General features: G+C 45.9%; 1 protein-coding gene across 1 annotated transcript; it reads right to left on the bottom strand.

Moving 5' to 3' along the window:
* On the bottom strand, positions 1-11835 carry LOC310774609 (uncharacterized protein). Its single transcript, XM_083634702.1, has 8 exons — positions 11745-11835; positions 10237-10565; positions 7599-7709; positions 7336-7458; positions 4361-4778; positions 4187-4243; positions 3766-4043; positions 1-3125 (listed from the first exon to the last, which is right to left on the bottom strand). The coding sequence occupies exons 2-8, from the start codon at positions 10561-10563 to the stop codon at positions 1518-1520; spliced, it is 2922 nt and encodes a 973-aa protein (XP_083490828.1). The 5' UTR covers positions 10564-10565; positions 11745-11835; the 3' UTR covers positions 1-1517.
* Between the last annotated feature and the right edge of the window lie 3736 nt (positions 11836-15571).

The following is a 15571-nucleotide window of genomic DNA, read 5'->3' as shown; positions in this document are numbered from 1 at the left end:
ATTTTGGTCCTCCGTTGACGCCACTCTCTTACTAGAGGACACTACTCAACAGGTACTGACTGAGGTTGTCTTGGCAGCAGTTGGGGATTTTTTTTTTTACATATTTGATTCTTGTTCATTTAGACCTGAATAACAAGACCTCTGTGAGTACATAATAGGTAAATACCAGTGCCCAATTCAGCCTGCCTATTTTTGATGCCTATGCGGAAATTGCATTCTTTCAAATGGCCAGTAGGGGTCGCAGTTTGTGTACCACTTCCCGTGAACATCCATTCAACTCTATGGGAAACGAGCCAACTTCTCTCTCGGTCTATGTCTTAAATAAACACTTTCCAAATTAGTTTATGGTCTGAAAAAACAATTTCAAGTCTTTTTCATGCTCTAACGCGCTCCGTTTTCCAAATGATAGCCCCATTTCGAGGAAAAAACATTGGATAATAAGAACAGTAATACTTCCGACCGGTAGAGGCAGCAATGTGCCGCAAGGCATCAGGTAGCAAGTAATAGTTGAACAAATTATCAGAAAATAGCGTTACTTTATGATATTTTAATAATGTTAGTAGACACACGTAACTATATAGATACCACACATCTAACATCCATAACATGGCGGACCATTTAACATTATCTATACCGTTAGATAAAGCCTTAAGCCTTCTCTGTATTCAGACCATTCAGACCATTGGATTCAGCCCAGAAACCGGAACGTTATATAGTCACGTTATAAACAACTAACCAACGCTGGGGGTCCGTATGGAAACAGTGTTACTCAAAATGGTTAAAAGTTAAATCAATTTGGTCATTCAGTGCCGTTTTACTGAAATGTAAAGTAAGTAGCGTTAGCCGCTACCATTAGCCAAAGTAGCTGACTACCCATAATGCATTACGGCGATAAGAGAGACAGGGCAAATTCGGAAACTCCCCCGGCAGCCGCTAGGGGCAGCCGCCCCCTCTCCTCGTACTTCCGTGTAGCATTAATCCATTCAACCAATCAAACGAAATCAAACAATATCCGGAAGTGAGCTTAATTTTGCTGTGTCAAAGTCAATGAGCTCCGTTGGTCCATTATATATATGTCAATGGTAAATACACATGCAGAGTGCCATGGTGTCTATGGTGAAAGAAGGTTAAATATGTCTGTGTTGTAAAAGATTACTAACATGTAGGAGCCATGTACCAAAATAATTATTTTCCATCGTTTTTGTTTTCAGTGTTCACAACAAATTAATTTGGAACAGCCTTATATTTACCTCCGCCAAGGAAGTTAAGTTTTCGCTGCCTTTTGTCTGTTAGCAGGATTTCAGAAAAACTACTGGGCCGATTTTCATGAACCTTCGTAAAAGGGTGTAGCATGGGCCAAGGAAGGACAAGGACCTATTACATTTTGGATCTGATCCGACTCACAACATTTGCATTATCATAGCAGACTGGACTATTGGTCTTGGCGGAGGTCTGTGCTCTCTGAATGTACTTCTAGTTGGTATACATTTCAGTTACTCATGACCCTCACCAGTTCCTCATTCTGTTTTCAATGCTTTCTCTGCATGATTGAACAGTGATTCCACTCTGTCGTCCACTGTTTCCCCCGCATGTCTTGCAGCTTCATCCATATCTTCAGATGTGCCTTTATGACTGAATTTTCGCCTCCCTACCTCAGTTACCGCCGACCCAGCAGCTGCCCCTACGGCGCCCCCCAGTGCACCCCCCAAAACCACCCCAAGCACCAGACCCAGGAATGCACCCGCTATAACTACCATGGGCACCTTTTTAGCAGCGGTCCCGACCTTCTCCCACACTGAGCTCTCAGCCACCATTTTGACCCCAGCTTTGGCCCCGGAGCCCACCTTCCCCCACACGGGACTCTGGGCCACCTTCTTTGCCCCGGCTCCAATTCCAGCTCCGACCCGCATGGAACTGTCGGCCACCATTTTGGCTCCAGATTTAGCCCCGGATCCTACCTTTCCCCACATGGGACTCTGTGCCAAACTCTTGGCGCCAGAACCAACCCACATGGAACTGTCTGCTACCAATTTGGCCCCAGTTTTAGCACCTGACCCAACCTTTTCCCACACAGGACTTGCTGCCGCCATCTTTGCTCCAGATCCCACCCACGTAGAACCGTCTGCCATCATCTTGGGGACTTTGGTTTCCCTAAGCTTCTCCCACATAGCATTATCAGCCATTAATTTGGAGACCTGCCCAGCACTAGCTCCCATCTTCTCCCACATAGAACTATCAACCACCATCTTTTGGACATTCTTTGCCCCACTGCCAACAGTTCCCCACATTGGGCTAGCTGTCACCCTCTTGGCTCCTTCACCAACCCACACGGAACTATCTGCAAACAACTTGGGAACCATCTTTGCACCAGACCCAACCCTTTCCCAGATGGAACGAATCAGTGAAGGGGACATGGTGGACAGTGAAATTGGAGGAAGACTCTCGAGATTCATGGTGCTTACACTCCTCTCCGCTTCATCCCTCATTTCCTCAATCTCTTCTTCTCTCACTTCCTCTTCCTCCTCTATCAGGGGTTCCATGGAGGGATAGAGTACCCGCCGTTCAGCACCGAGCTGTCCAACTTCTTCTCGTCTTTCTTCTGCCTTTCTCCCCCTCTTCTCCTTGGCTATCTCCAGCTGTCTCTGCCTCACTTTGTCCTCCGCCTCCTGAAAAACAGGACAAGAGTAGCACTGTCCTCCTGCCTCTCTCACAGTCTGCTCCACCTTCTCCAGGAGCTGTGCCACGCTCCTCCTCTCCTCCGCGCCTCCTCCGCTCTCCATCACGTGAAACCGGTCCCCGCATCTCTCCACCAGCTTCAACAGATCCTTCCGCTGGCCAGCGATGTAGGACTCCACGCTGCTTCCCCCCGCCTTTCCGCTCTCCCTTAGATGATCGGCGTGTGTAAAGAGGACCACGGTGTGTCTCTGGATCGCGTCGGGTCCAAAAACGGCCTCCAGGGCCCCCAAGGCCTTCAGTTCGGTGTGGGAAGGCTGGTCCACGGGGACACACAGGAGGAAGGCATGGGGGCCAGGACTGGAGAGCGCAACGCAGGAGGAGATCTGAGCTCGCACCTCGTCTGGGGAACGCTCCGAATTGAACCAGTCTGGGGTGTCCACTACTGCCACCTGGGGGTGGAGGGGAGACAGAGAGAGAGAAAGTGCATTATAAAAACACATTAGACCCCCCCCCCGCCCCCCCCCCCCATCTCCCCATCCCGAAAAAAAGAAGATAAAAGGAATACATTGATAAAATATGATAAAAGGATGAAACATATACAGTGTGGAAAAACTTTCACGTGTTTCACAAGTGTGAAAGTAAGTGTTAATTCAAGGTGCTACATTTTTAGCATTTCTACATCAACAAATCGTTACAACATTAATGTTGAGACATAAGTTTAATTACATGAATGAACCGATTGCTGAGAAGACTGACAGCCTCTACTGGATTCTATACTGCATTAAATCTGTTGGATTGTTTTACAAAGGGAATATTGCTTTATGGCACAAATCAAGAAGAGGTTCTCTGTTCTTCTGGTATAACTGGAGCTACAACTTTCTGGCAATGGAACATAGTGGAATGTGTGAAATGCAGATGGGGAAAAAATCACAATCACCAAACATGTTTCTCCTCTCCCTTAAAGTGAAAGAGAAACCCGTTTGTGTGAGTCGTCTTTACCATGGTCGCATTTGTTTACGGCAATATATACACACCAAGGTATTAAAATAGATTTGACAATAACAGCAGTAACTGGACTGAAGTACTGACCCGTCTCCCTGCCGCCAGCGCCTTCTTCTTCACACACTCCTGAGTGATGGGTCTCAGGCTGTCCGGGCACGACTCAAACTCCTCCTGACCCAGGATGCTGTTGCCAGCTGCACTCTTCCCTGCTCCGGACCGCCCGAGCAGCACCAGCCGCAGCTCCGGAGAGGAGGAGGAGGATGTTGAGGAGGAGAAAGCGGAGAAGACGGGCGACGAGTGAGGGGAAGACGTGGGAGAAGCCTCAGTAGAGGATCTCTCTCCAAAGCTGCTGATTCTGTGGTGAACTGAAAGTAACAAGGTGGAATCTTGAGCTTAGGGCGAGGAACTACCAAACGTTATAGGTGTGTGCTGTTTAGTGACACAAAAGGAGTCAGTTCATTGTTTAAAATGGATCCCCATTAGTTGCTATCAGTGATCTATTACTTACAAGTAGTCATTTTCATGGTCGGTTTGACTTCAGATAGTTGTGAGTCTATGGCGCCATCTGCAGGAAAAAAGTAGGTATGAGCCCTACACATTCATTTTTTTCTGTTATTGTTTTCTTTTGCCGGTACAGAAAAACGGGCAGAGAACCCAGTTTCCAAACACTGTAGGCATTTACCTGCATTTGGTGTGAAACTGGAGCTGGTCTTGGGCTGGAGCGTGCTGTCACTACGGGGCTCTGGATGGGACTGTGGCTCTGGTGCTGGGGCTGAATGAAGACCGTTAGCCACTGAGGTCACAGACACTCTCCCATCCAGCTCCTCCCTCTCTTCCTCTCTCCTCCTCCTCTCCGAGGCAGCGGCGTACCTGTGTGTGTCCTCTCCGTTCCTCTGGGTCTCTGTGTCCTCTCCGTTCCTCTGGGTCTCTGTGTCCTCTCTGTTCCTCTGGGTCTCTGTGTTTGGGATGTGCCTCGACTCCAACTTCACTCTGTACTTTTCCCTAAGTTCTTGCGCTCTTTCTTTCACTCGTCTCTCCATCTCTCTGTCCTCGGCTATTTTCAGGTAGCACCCTCCGTTCTTCTGTACCATATTCTCTATCTATAAAAGAAACAATAATGCACTTCATTTTAGTGGGAGAAGGTCACCGAAACACATGTATACATGTTGCATACTGTAATAGTTTAAACACACTCCTTGCTAGCAGAGCCTTTGCAAGGGTAGTGAGCACACTCACCAAATAAGAATAAAAATTCAGGTGCACGGCACAAAAGTAACAGTCAAAAAACAAAGGAACGCCAGCACGCGATAAATGTCCTTTCAGGGTTTTTATTCCGTCATCGAGACCATACAACGGACGTTTCAGCCAACAGGCCTTCTTCAGCGTTTTTTTATACTGTAATAGTTTATCTACTACACATCATGTGATAAATCCCTATGTCTACCAGCTTTGGCCAAACATTTGATACGGTAAGTCAGTAAAATTGCCATTGAGGCAAGGGAGGCATTAACACCCAAACCAGTCCAGTAGAGCTGGTCAGTGCAAACGATGACTCTGGCTGCACTGGGCAGCTTCCAGGTGTGACTGTACTGTATGTTATGTATGAGAGTGAAACAGGGCGTTGCTGAGAAAAGAAAGCATGCATGCTCAGCAAAGCAAAGCTTATTTGACAACTAGAACGACCGCAACGCGGACTTATGCCTCCGCATTAGTTCATTCTGGAGTCCAAATCGCCATTTGAGGCAAATTGGAAGAGATTCCGTCAAGGCGCTCCTGTGATGTTGCGTTACAGAGCTTGGAAATTGGGTGTGTGAGAGGTCACAGTGAGCTTGAACTTTGACCACCAAAATGTAATCAGTTCATCCTTGAGTCCAAGTCGATGTTTGAGACAAGTTTGATTAAATTCCGTCAAGGCATTCCTGAGATATCGCGTTAACAAGCTTGAAAATGGCGTTCGAGAGCTCACCTTGACCTTTGACCTTTGACCACCAAAATGTAATCAGATCATCCTTGGGCCTAAGTGAATGTTTAAGGCGAATCTGATGAAATTTTGTCAAGTTGTTCCTCAGATATGGCGTTAACAAGCTTGAAAATGGCGTTCGAGAGGTCACAGTGACCTTGACCTTTGACCTTGGACCACCAAAATCTAATCAGATCATCCTTGGGCCTAAGTGAATGTTTAAGGCGAATCTGATGAAATTTTGTCAAGTTGTTCCTCAGATATCGCGTTAACAAGCTTGAAAATGGCGTTCGAGAGGTCACAGTGACCTTGACCTTTGACCTTGGACCACCAAAATCTAATCAGATCATCCTTGGGCCTAAGTGAATGTTTAAGGCGAATCTGATGAAATTTTGTCAAATTGTTCCTCAGATATCGCGTTAACAAGCTTGAAAATGGCGTTCGAGAGGTCAGTGACCTTGACCTTTGACCTTGGACCACCAAAATCTAATCAGATCATCCTTGGGCCTAAGTGAATGTTTAAGGCGAATCTGATGAAATTTTGTCAAGTTGTTCCTCAGATATCGCGTTAACAAGCTTGAAAATGGCGTTCGAGAGGTCACAGTGACCTTGACCTTTGACCTTGGACCACCAAAATCTAATCAGATCATCCTTGGGCCTAAGTGAATGTTTAAGGCGAATCTGATGAAATTCCATCAAGGCGTTCCTCAGATATCGCGTTAACAAGCTTGAAAATGGCGTTCGAGAGGTCACAGTGACCTTGACCTTTGACCTTGGACCACCAAAATCTAATCAGATCATCCTTGGGCCTAAGTGAATGTTTAAGGCGAATCTGATGAAATTCCATCAAGGCGTTCCTCAGATATCGCGTTAACAAGCTTGAAAATGGCGTTCGAGAGGTCACAGTGACCTTGAACTTTGACCTTGGACCACCAAAATCTAATCAGATCATCCTTGGGCCTAAGTGAATGTTTAAGGCGAATCTGATGAAATTCCATCAAGGCGTTCCTCAGATATGGCGTTAACAAACATCCGTACGGACGGACGGACGGCCGGCCGTACGTACGTACGTACGTACGGACGGACAACCCGGATCCATAATGCCTTCGGCCTGGCTTCGCCGGCGGAGGCATAAAAACACTGATATGACTCTCTCAAACACCTTAAGATCAAACTGATTTGGATTTTTTTTCCCCCCACAGTGCTCAGGGTTCCCACACCTTTTCAATGATGAAAGTACAAAATGCTCCATATGGCTTTTCAATTGTCCATGACCAAATTGTAATGAGACAGACTAAAAACCTAACCATAAACTACACTAACTTCAAGCATTAGTTTGTTTTTACACAAGGATAAATATTATTTTTAAATTTTATTTTATTATTGTCTAGACTGTTTCAGAACGAGCCGCATAGCTTTTGTGACATTTGACAGTATTCGAAAAACCTTTCTCCAGACGTTGAAACTTTTCTAGGTGAGTTTTTTTCCCCACAGTTACAAATTGCTTTACATGAAAAACAACACATCTACCTCAGTTAATTGCTTCTGGTATTTACCCAAACTGGCCCAACGTGTGAGTCAGTCCACCACCAAAATCAACACTAAGGTGAAAAAAAGAGTGACAGCACGCTAATCACCATCCCTGAAGCTTAGTTAGTCTTAGCTTAGCTTAGTCTTCCTCTGCTCCACCCTCCTACCTTCTCCAGCAGAGTGCAGACCTGCTCCCTGTCCTGCCGCCGGCGATTATTGAGGACGTGGTACCTCCCCCCGCAGCGCCGGATCAGCTCCCGGAGGCCTGGGTCCTCCTCCTGCAGGTAAGCCTGGGGAACACAGTTGGTTTGTGTCAATTCAGATTTGCCTCTCTCTCCTGCTCCTGTAACCAGTAGTTGATTTGTACAAATCTGACACGGGGAATGGCGAAGGAGTATTACGGGGGATGTCGGGAAGGACTTGGACGTACCTTCTCTGTCTGGCCCGTCAGGTAGTCCCCGCAGGTCAGCACGACCAGGGTGTGGCCCAGCACCGCCTCCCCAAACATCTCCTCCAGCTCTCCAGGTACACGGCCCTCCACCTGGGAAGAGGAGGGAAATTCATTAGAAGGAATTTACTAGCTAAAATTACTACTGGCACTCTCATCCTCTTTTGGTAATCTGCTTTTTTACTTTCTACAGGTAACCAGGGATGTTTGGGAACAAACATTATATTGTCTTTTTTATGTATTTTCTATTAACACATTCACTGCCAACAACGTGTAAACACGTTTTCAGAATCCAGCTGTTGACTGCCAACAACGTGTTAACACGTTTTCAGAATCGATTTTTTTTTTTTGACGGTGGATCGTTGATCTGGCCCTTTTGCATCTTCTATTATACTGTTAGAGCCGCCGGGCGTGTGCAATCCATTCCGCCGACCCACTGAGTGGCGACGGTGCTCAGACTATTGAGTGTTGTTTGGCCAGAAACGCACGCATTCCAGCTGAGCTCAACCGAGGACCCAGAAGCGAACGAGCCTCATTCTCATACTGTAGGCGAAAACCTTTCACACGGGCGCACGGCGGTGGGGGGTTCCAAAGGTGGACTGGGTGGAAAGCACACTTTGAAGCGCGCAGCATAAAGCCTAGAGTCACACAAGGCTTCGTCAAAGCTCTCAACCGAAAATCCAAGAACGGATTAAGCCACATCCACGCTCGCCGACGAGGGGCCGCCAGAGAGGGAGGCTGCTGCTCACTGCTCAGACAGGCAGGAGAGACTGGCTTGTGACTGACAAACGCTGCTGAAATCCACCAGACACGCCCACGGAGGGAGGAGTTGTAAGGAGAGGGGGTGCGGGTGCTGCTATGGAGGAAATTACTGTTCAGAACTATATTGTTTATGTCTGATGTCTCACTGATGCCAAAAATAAATGGTTAAAGTGACTATTTGATTGAATTTCACAAAACTGCGATTATCTCAGCTTTTTGTCTCAGACGCTGAAACCATGCTGTACTCAACGGCTAATATCTACATAACTACTAACTCTACAAACTAACTCTTTTAGACAGAGAAAGCACACATTCTATTAGTACTTTTGTGAACTTTCTGTTCACAAAGTCCAAGCAGAAAATTATCCTTGGCTCTTGTAAAATGAGCCAGAATCCTCAAAAAAACCCTCTGGCAAAAGCTACCTACAGTAAAAAAAAAAGGCTGGCAGTGAATGTGTTAAACTGTATTTCTATATGATTGATTTTCTATTTGACAATTTGTGGTTGTTTGATGCCTATATACTTGATTGTGTACACACCTACCTGGTTAACTCCACCTGTGTCAATTATTCAACCACAACTCTGATTGGCTGTAGTAGCCACCAGCCACAGTATTTTTGTGAATGAGATTCACTTTGTCCTTGATGCCCTGATGAAGACTATGTGTCGAAACGCGTAGGCGTGAAGCCACTTAATTAAAGGCTTTTTAAAAATTCTGCAAACAGTGTGCCTTGGTAGTTTTTTGGTTCTGACTCTTCACCAAGTTGAATTTACTATTAAGTCAACCATCTTTGTTTCTACTTATTTCCCTTGGATCCAATGAGCACCTGTTTTTAACACCTGCAGTCGTGAAGCAGCACTCTCTCCTCTCTACTACTGGCACTTATTCATTATAAAGAGATGTAAAAAAAAAAAGTAAATCGTATACAATTAAAGGTCCCATCTTGTGTAAAACAAAATGTCCTTGCTTGTTTGATTGTAAAGGACTTGGGCGTGCTAAACATCATGGACGTCTCAAAACACACATGGTCCCCAGATAAACACATGGTCCCCAGATAAACACATGGTCCCCAGATAAACACATGGTCCCCAGATAAACACATGGTCCCCAGATAAACACATGGTCCCCAGATAAACACATGGTCCCCAGATAAACACATGGTCCCCAGATAAACACATGGTCTCCAGATAAACACATGGTCTCCAGATAAACACATGGTCCCCAGATAAAGCCACGCCAGCCATGTAAGGAAAAAGTGCCTCCAAATGAGCCGATGTGACTTCTGTGATTTTGTGACATCACAAAGTAACACTTATTTAATTTGCCCCGGTTACAGCACCACCCCGCCAACTGAATGTGGAAGACCGAACCTTGTTGTGTTTAGCAGATGTGTAGAATGGATAAATGTCCAGAAAACGATCAACTGCACCAAAGATGGATCTATCCCAACAGATCCTCTTATCATCTTATCTTATCTTATCAAAACAGCGCATAGTTAATGAGGGGAGAGACACATAGAGAAGTCCCACAGAGGCTGGATTTGACGTTTTTTAGCAAAATAATTCATAACCAGCTTGTTTTAAAGACCCATATTTTATACAGTTAAAAATAGCATAGGCTATGGGAGAATTGAAACATATGTCAAGAAGGGCATTGTCTCCAATTTGAGTCTTTTTAATCAAACTTTTCCATAATTCATATTAGAAGAATGTAGTTTCAAAAACTTAAAACAAATAAAAGTACTGTTAAAATGAGTTGAGTGAAAATGAGTGAGTTGAAATGAGACTACAGAAGAAGAGTCACTACAGAAGCAAAAACATGAGTAGAGTGGAGCGGCAGACAGACACTACAACCGACCTCTGTGAACTGGCCCACTGGCACCAGCAGCAGAAAAGCGTGGGGGCCCGGCGCTGCCAGTGCCATCGCCCGCTCTGTCTCCTTCTTCACAGTAGCCTCCACGTGGCCGCCGTCCCAGTACAACCTGGGCGCCTCCACCAGGGTCACCCTCCTGCCCTCCGAGACGCCCTGCCGCACCTGGCAGCTCCTGGACGACCCGGAGGGGGACAGCTGCAGCAGGATGGTGTCCCCTGACGCCGTCTTCCCACAGCCGATGGTCCCCAGCAGGACAAGCCGCAGCTCTGGGGGTGCGGGCCTGAAGCGCCCGCCACTCAAGTGTTCAGACATAGCTGCAGAGAGAGGAGAGCATAAGCATAAACCTCCTCATCTGTCAACATATCAATACGCTATCTTGTAAGCAGGTAGTCATTTATAAGGATTAACATGCAAGGGCGTGTTGGGAGAATGTTTGTTCACACGTGTGTGAACGTGTGTTTAGCCGGAGGCTCATAATCCACAATTAAATAAAACTGGACAAACAGAATAGTTTGGGGTGGGTAGGGCTGCTTCCTAAGTGTATTCACTGATCATCTGATCTGACATCAGTCATACAAGAGAAGTGGAGCTACTGAGGAGTCAAATAAGGTTAGCAATCTGTTTGCCTATGTGTATGATTATTTTTCCGTCTGTGCCTTAGGTGGTTTCTGGTTTCACCTGTTGTTTTTTTTTACTTGTGCATGAGTTCACACGGACGAAGGTAATTGATAATGGCCGTGTCCCTACTTTCACTCGTCCTTTTCCTGGTTTGCAGGAGTGCACGCTGCACCTTGCTAGTCCTGTCCAACTACATTCTACCTGACCTCTTTATTTGAGTTGATATGCACACACAGTCACAAACACATGCACCTACCAACGCACACAAAAACAGCCAGTAAACACAAGACACAGCATTGTTGCATGATGTTTAGATTAAACGATTAAACACACCATTAAAAGTGACGCTTAAAAACCATGTCACATTCTATGAGTTTGAGTGTCACTTAATGGTGTCATTAAAAGTGACAACTCAAACTCATGGAGACAGCAGTCCAGTAGGTACCGTGTATCTACTAGAGCAGCTAAAATGTGATGATGACATGGGAAAACTTTGCAGGTGCTTTGAGTTAATTAGATGATTCGAGGGTGACACGTTCATTCTCTGAAATAACTGAGAAGGAACTGCTGATTTTCTTCACACTATTCTAATTTCTTTAAATACTGTTTTGGGGGTTTTCTGGAGCTGTAGGCCAAAATTATGAAAAATGAAACAAATAAAGGCTAGACATATTTCACTTTGTGTGTAATGAATCTATAATCTATGAAAGTTTCACTTTTTGAAATGAATTATGGGAAAAAACGTCAGTAATGTAGGTAACGTTAAAGTAGTGAAGTCAAGAAGCCTTGCAGTTTGCTGTTCTAAACATCCCATACTCCAATATAAACGTAACCACAGCATTAGCATAGCCAACCCATATAAAGCATACACTTACTGTGTGAGAGCTTTGTGTGGTTGTACCGTCCTCTCGGTTTGTTGTATTGAGTTGAGTTGTATCTCTCCTGCAGAAAACCTCCTTCCTTCAGTATACTTGGCTGCTGAAAAAAGTGTCCCGACTCCAAGAACCTATCTAACCTGCCCTTACAGGTGTGTCTCAGTCTCAGAGAGCCACATGTCCAGCCACTCCCCTCCATCGTACAATACGCAATATGTTCCTTTTGTCTGCAAGCTGCTGAGCATTCCACGATGGGGTGGAGGAGACATATCCCGGGGACACGAGTGAATCATTCCACCTCAGTGGTTCATACCCACACCCGTGTGGTGGCACTGATGCCTGTCAATGTCAGGTTGATCTGAAGGGTTAATAGTTGCCATGGTTATTACCTGGTGGCAACATAATGCATATAGGTATTTAGACGGGCGACGCTGCTGAAGACAACAATGCCACGTACAGTCAGGACTGAGGGGCATCACGCATCACACACACACACACAAATCACAAATTGATTTACAATCGAGGCATGAATCACATTCCGACAGGCCTTGACAAAATTGACTTTAACATATTCCAACTAGATATCAAGCCTTAGCTTAGCTTCAAGCTTATTATGACCTATACCTACCCCCCCCCCCACGTCACGTCAAAGGACTTTTACTTTGCACTTTATATCATTTATAATTTGAGATTGTTTTCTGTTTTGCTCCAACTTCTGCTGTTGATGTGATCGCTGTGATGCATACTTGCACGAAGTCAAATTCCTCGTTTGTAATCTAATTGCTCACTATGGCTATTAACATGAATCTTGAATGTGAGGAAGCTTGTGGGCTTGCCTCGTGAAGTGTGCTGGATCGTAGATGAGGGCTCACGGGCCGTGGTCGATCAGAACCACAGAGATGTCGGTCCTCGGACGCGGTTGAAGGAATACCACTCGTGACCTGGCTGGTTGTAAGGCAGTCGGTCACCAGGGCCTGGCTGGTTGTAAGACAGCCAGGATTCAGCTTGGGTTCGGATTTGGTCGTGGTAAGGGTAGACATTATGAAGTAGAATAGTAGGAAGTAAGAATACCGGAATACAGCGTTACAGAGCACCTTGTATATATATGTTATGTCTGACATCGCCGATGACCTCACAGGTGAACTCTATGCTATGACATCATCGGTGACCCCGTAAAGTCCCGTCTGCCATCACAGTCAGCCTAGACCGCCTGACGTCGCCGATGACCTCACAGGTGAACTCTGACGTCATCATTGATGATGTCGTCATCATTACGTCGTTGGCGCGCCGGCTCGTGGGCATCGACTGCCCCAAGAACAGGCCTGGCGGTGGGCCATTATGGACCCTTTTCTACATTGAATATATTGTCTATCAAACGTCTTCAGATGAGTGATGGATCCACTGACTATTCTCCAACTAAAAGCTTGAGAGGCTCCAAACTGATTTGAGATCTGTGGACAGCAGAATCTATTAAATGCTTGATGAATTCCAACATCAACCAGAAAAACACAATTTGCCACTTCCAATGTGTCTAATGACAACAACAGGAAGATGTTGTTCACTGATGCATTAGATGTCAATGTGTCCAAGAAAAATAAATAATTTGTTCTTCACAGAACAAATATTGTTTTATTAAACAACCAACACAACAAAGTGAACTTTTTTTCTAATCTTGATCAAATTATTAACACAAAATCTTTATATCCAAGTTCATAGAGTGCTTAGTGCAAAAATTATTATTATTATTATTATTAATAATAATAATAATAATAATAATAATAATAATAATAATAATAATAATAATAATAATCCCTTCAGTCATCCTCTTTTTAGAACAAAATGGCTTTGGTGCTTCTTTTCCAAAGACTTTAAACTAACTTAAGTGTTTTTCAGCATATTGCAACTTGCTGCCAACATCAGTCACAACCCAGGCATGACATAGGCAATGTTTTCCAGAGTGTCCACCTTAAAAGCAAGACAAAGGACACAAATAGACATGTCATCCTAAATCACATAACGTACGCACGGCAGAACAATCATTAGAGCATGTATTACAGTTGTGTGTGTGCGTGTGTGCGTATGTATGTGTGTGTGTGTGTGTGTGTGCACGTATGTACGTGTGTCTGTGTGTGTGTGTGCGTGTATGTATGTGTGTGCATGTCTCTCACCCCTGTATACTGTGTGTATGTGTGTACGTGTGTACGTGTGTACGTGTGTGTGTGTGACTGTGTGTGTGTGTGTGTGTGTGTGTGTGTGTGTGTATGTACGTGTGTGCATGTCTCTCACCCCTGAGTGCTGTGTGCAGCTCCTGAGCTCTGGTACCTGTGAGGTGAGGCAGAGGAGTGGAGCCAGGGCGCACAGCAGGGAGTCCAAGAGCAGAGACAGGCCACCAGACACACACACCTTCTTCTGCACAGACACAGGGAACACAGCATCAAGAGCAGAGACAGGTCACCAGACACACACACCTTCTTCTGCACAGACACAGGGAACACAGCATCAAGAGCAGAGACAGGTCACCAGACACACACACCTTCTTCTGCACAGACACAGGGAACATAGCATCAAGAGCAGAGACAGGTCACCAGACACACACACACCTTCTTCTGCACAGACACAGGGAACACAGCATCAAGAGCAGAGACAGGTCACCAGACACACACACACCTTCTTCTGCACAGACACAGGGAACACAGCATCAAGAGCAGAGACAGGTCACCAGACACACACACACCTTCTTCTGCACAGACACAGGGAACACAGCATCAAGAGCAGAGACAGGTCACCAGACACACACACACCTTCTTCTGCACAGACACAGGGAACATAGCATCAAGAGCAGAGACAGGTCACCAGACACACACCTTCTTCTGCACAGACACAGGGAACATAGCATCAAGAGCAGAGACAGGTCACCAGACACACACACACCTTCTTCTGCACAGACACAGGGAACACAGCATCAAGAGCAGAGACAGGTCACCAGACACACACACCTTCTTCTGCACAGACACAGGGAACACAGCATCAAGAGCAGAGACAGGTCACCAGACACACACACCTTCTTCTGCACAGACACAGGGAACACAGCATCAAGAGCAGAGACAGGTCACCAGACACACACACCTTATTCTGCACAGACACAGGGAACATAGCATCAAGAGCAGAGACAGGTCACCAGACACACACGCCTTCTTCTGCACAGACACAGGGAACACAGCATCAAGAGCAGAGACAGGTCACCAGACACACACACCTTCTTCTGCACAGACACAGGGAACACAGCATCAAGAGCAGAGACAGGTCACCAGACACACACACACCTTCTTCTGCACAGACACAGGGAACACAGCATCAAGAGCAGAGACAGGTCACCAGACACACACACACCTTCTTCTGCACAGACACAGGGAACACAGCATCAAGAGCAGAGACAGGTCACCAGACACACACACCTTCTTCTGCACAGACACAGGGAACATAGCATCAAGAGCAGAGACAGGTCACCAGACACACACACACACCTTCTTCTGCACAGACACAGGGAACACAGCATCAAGAGCAGAGACAGGTCACCAGACACACACACACCTTCTTCTGCACAGACACAGGGAACACAGCATCAAGAGCAGAGACAGGCCACCAGACACACACACACCTTCTTCTGCACAGACACAGGGAACACAGCATCAAGAGCAGAGACAGGTCACCAGACACACACACCTTCTTCTGCACAGACACAGAGAACACAGCATCAAGAGCAGAATCAATCATGCACCTCTCAAATCTAGGGCACATCACTGATGTCTGGCAAAAAGCTTTTCAAT

Source organism: Poromitra crassiceps, assembly GCF_964638095.1.
Source record: "Poromitra crassiceps genome assembly, chromosome: 4".
NCBI lineage: Eukaryota > Metazoa > Chordata > Actinopteri > Beryciformes > Melamphaidae > Poromitra > Poromitra crassiceps.
The sequence above is the reverse complement of the archived record's forward strand: the minus strand, read 5'-3'. Positions and strand labels throughout refer to the sequence as shown.

What these genes read in the sequence shown, in the direction of transcription:
- LOC310774609 (XM_083634702.1), bottom strand. Translation starts at nt 10,563, where the DNA reads ATGTCTGAACACTTGAGTGGCGGGCGCTTCAGGCCCGCACCCCCAGAG. An exon ending in CAGTGGGCCAGTTCACAGAG is followed by an intron (nt 7,710 to 10,236) that starts GTCGGTTGTAGT and finishes TCCTCTTCCCAG; the next exon opens with GTGGAGGGCCGTGTACCTGG. An exon ending in TCTGCACTCTGCTGGAGAAG is followed by an intron (nt 4,779 to 7,335) that starts GTAGGAGGGTGG and finishes TTTCTTTTATAG; the next exon opens with ATAGAGAATATGGTACAGAA.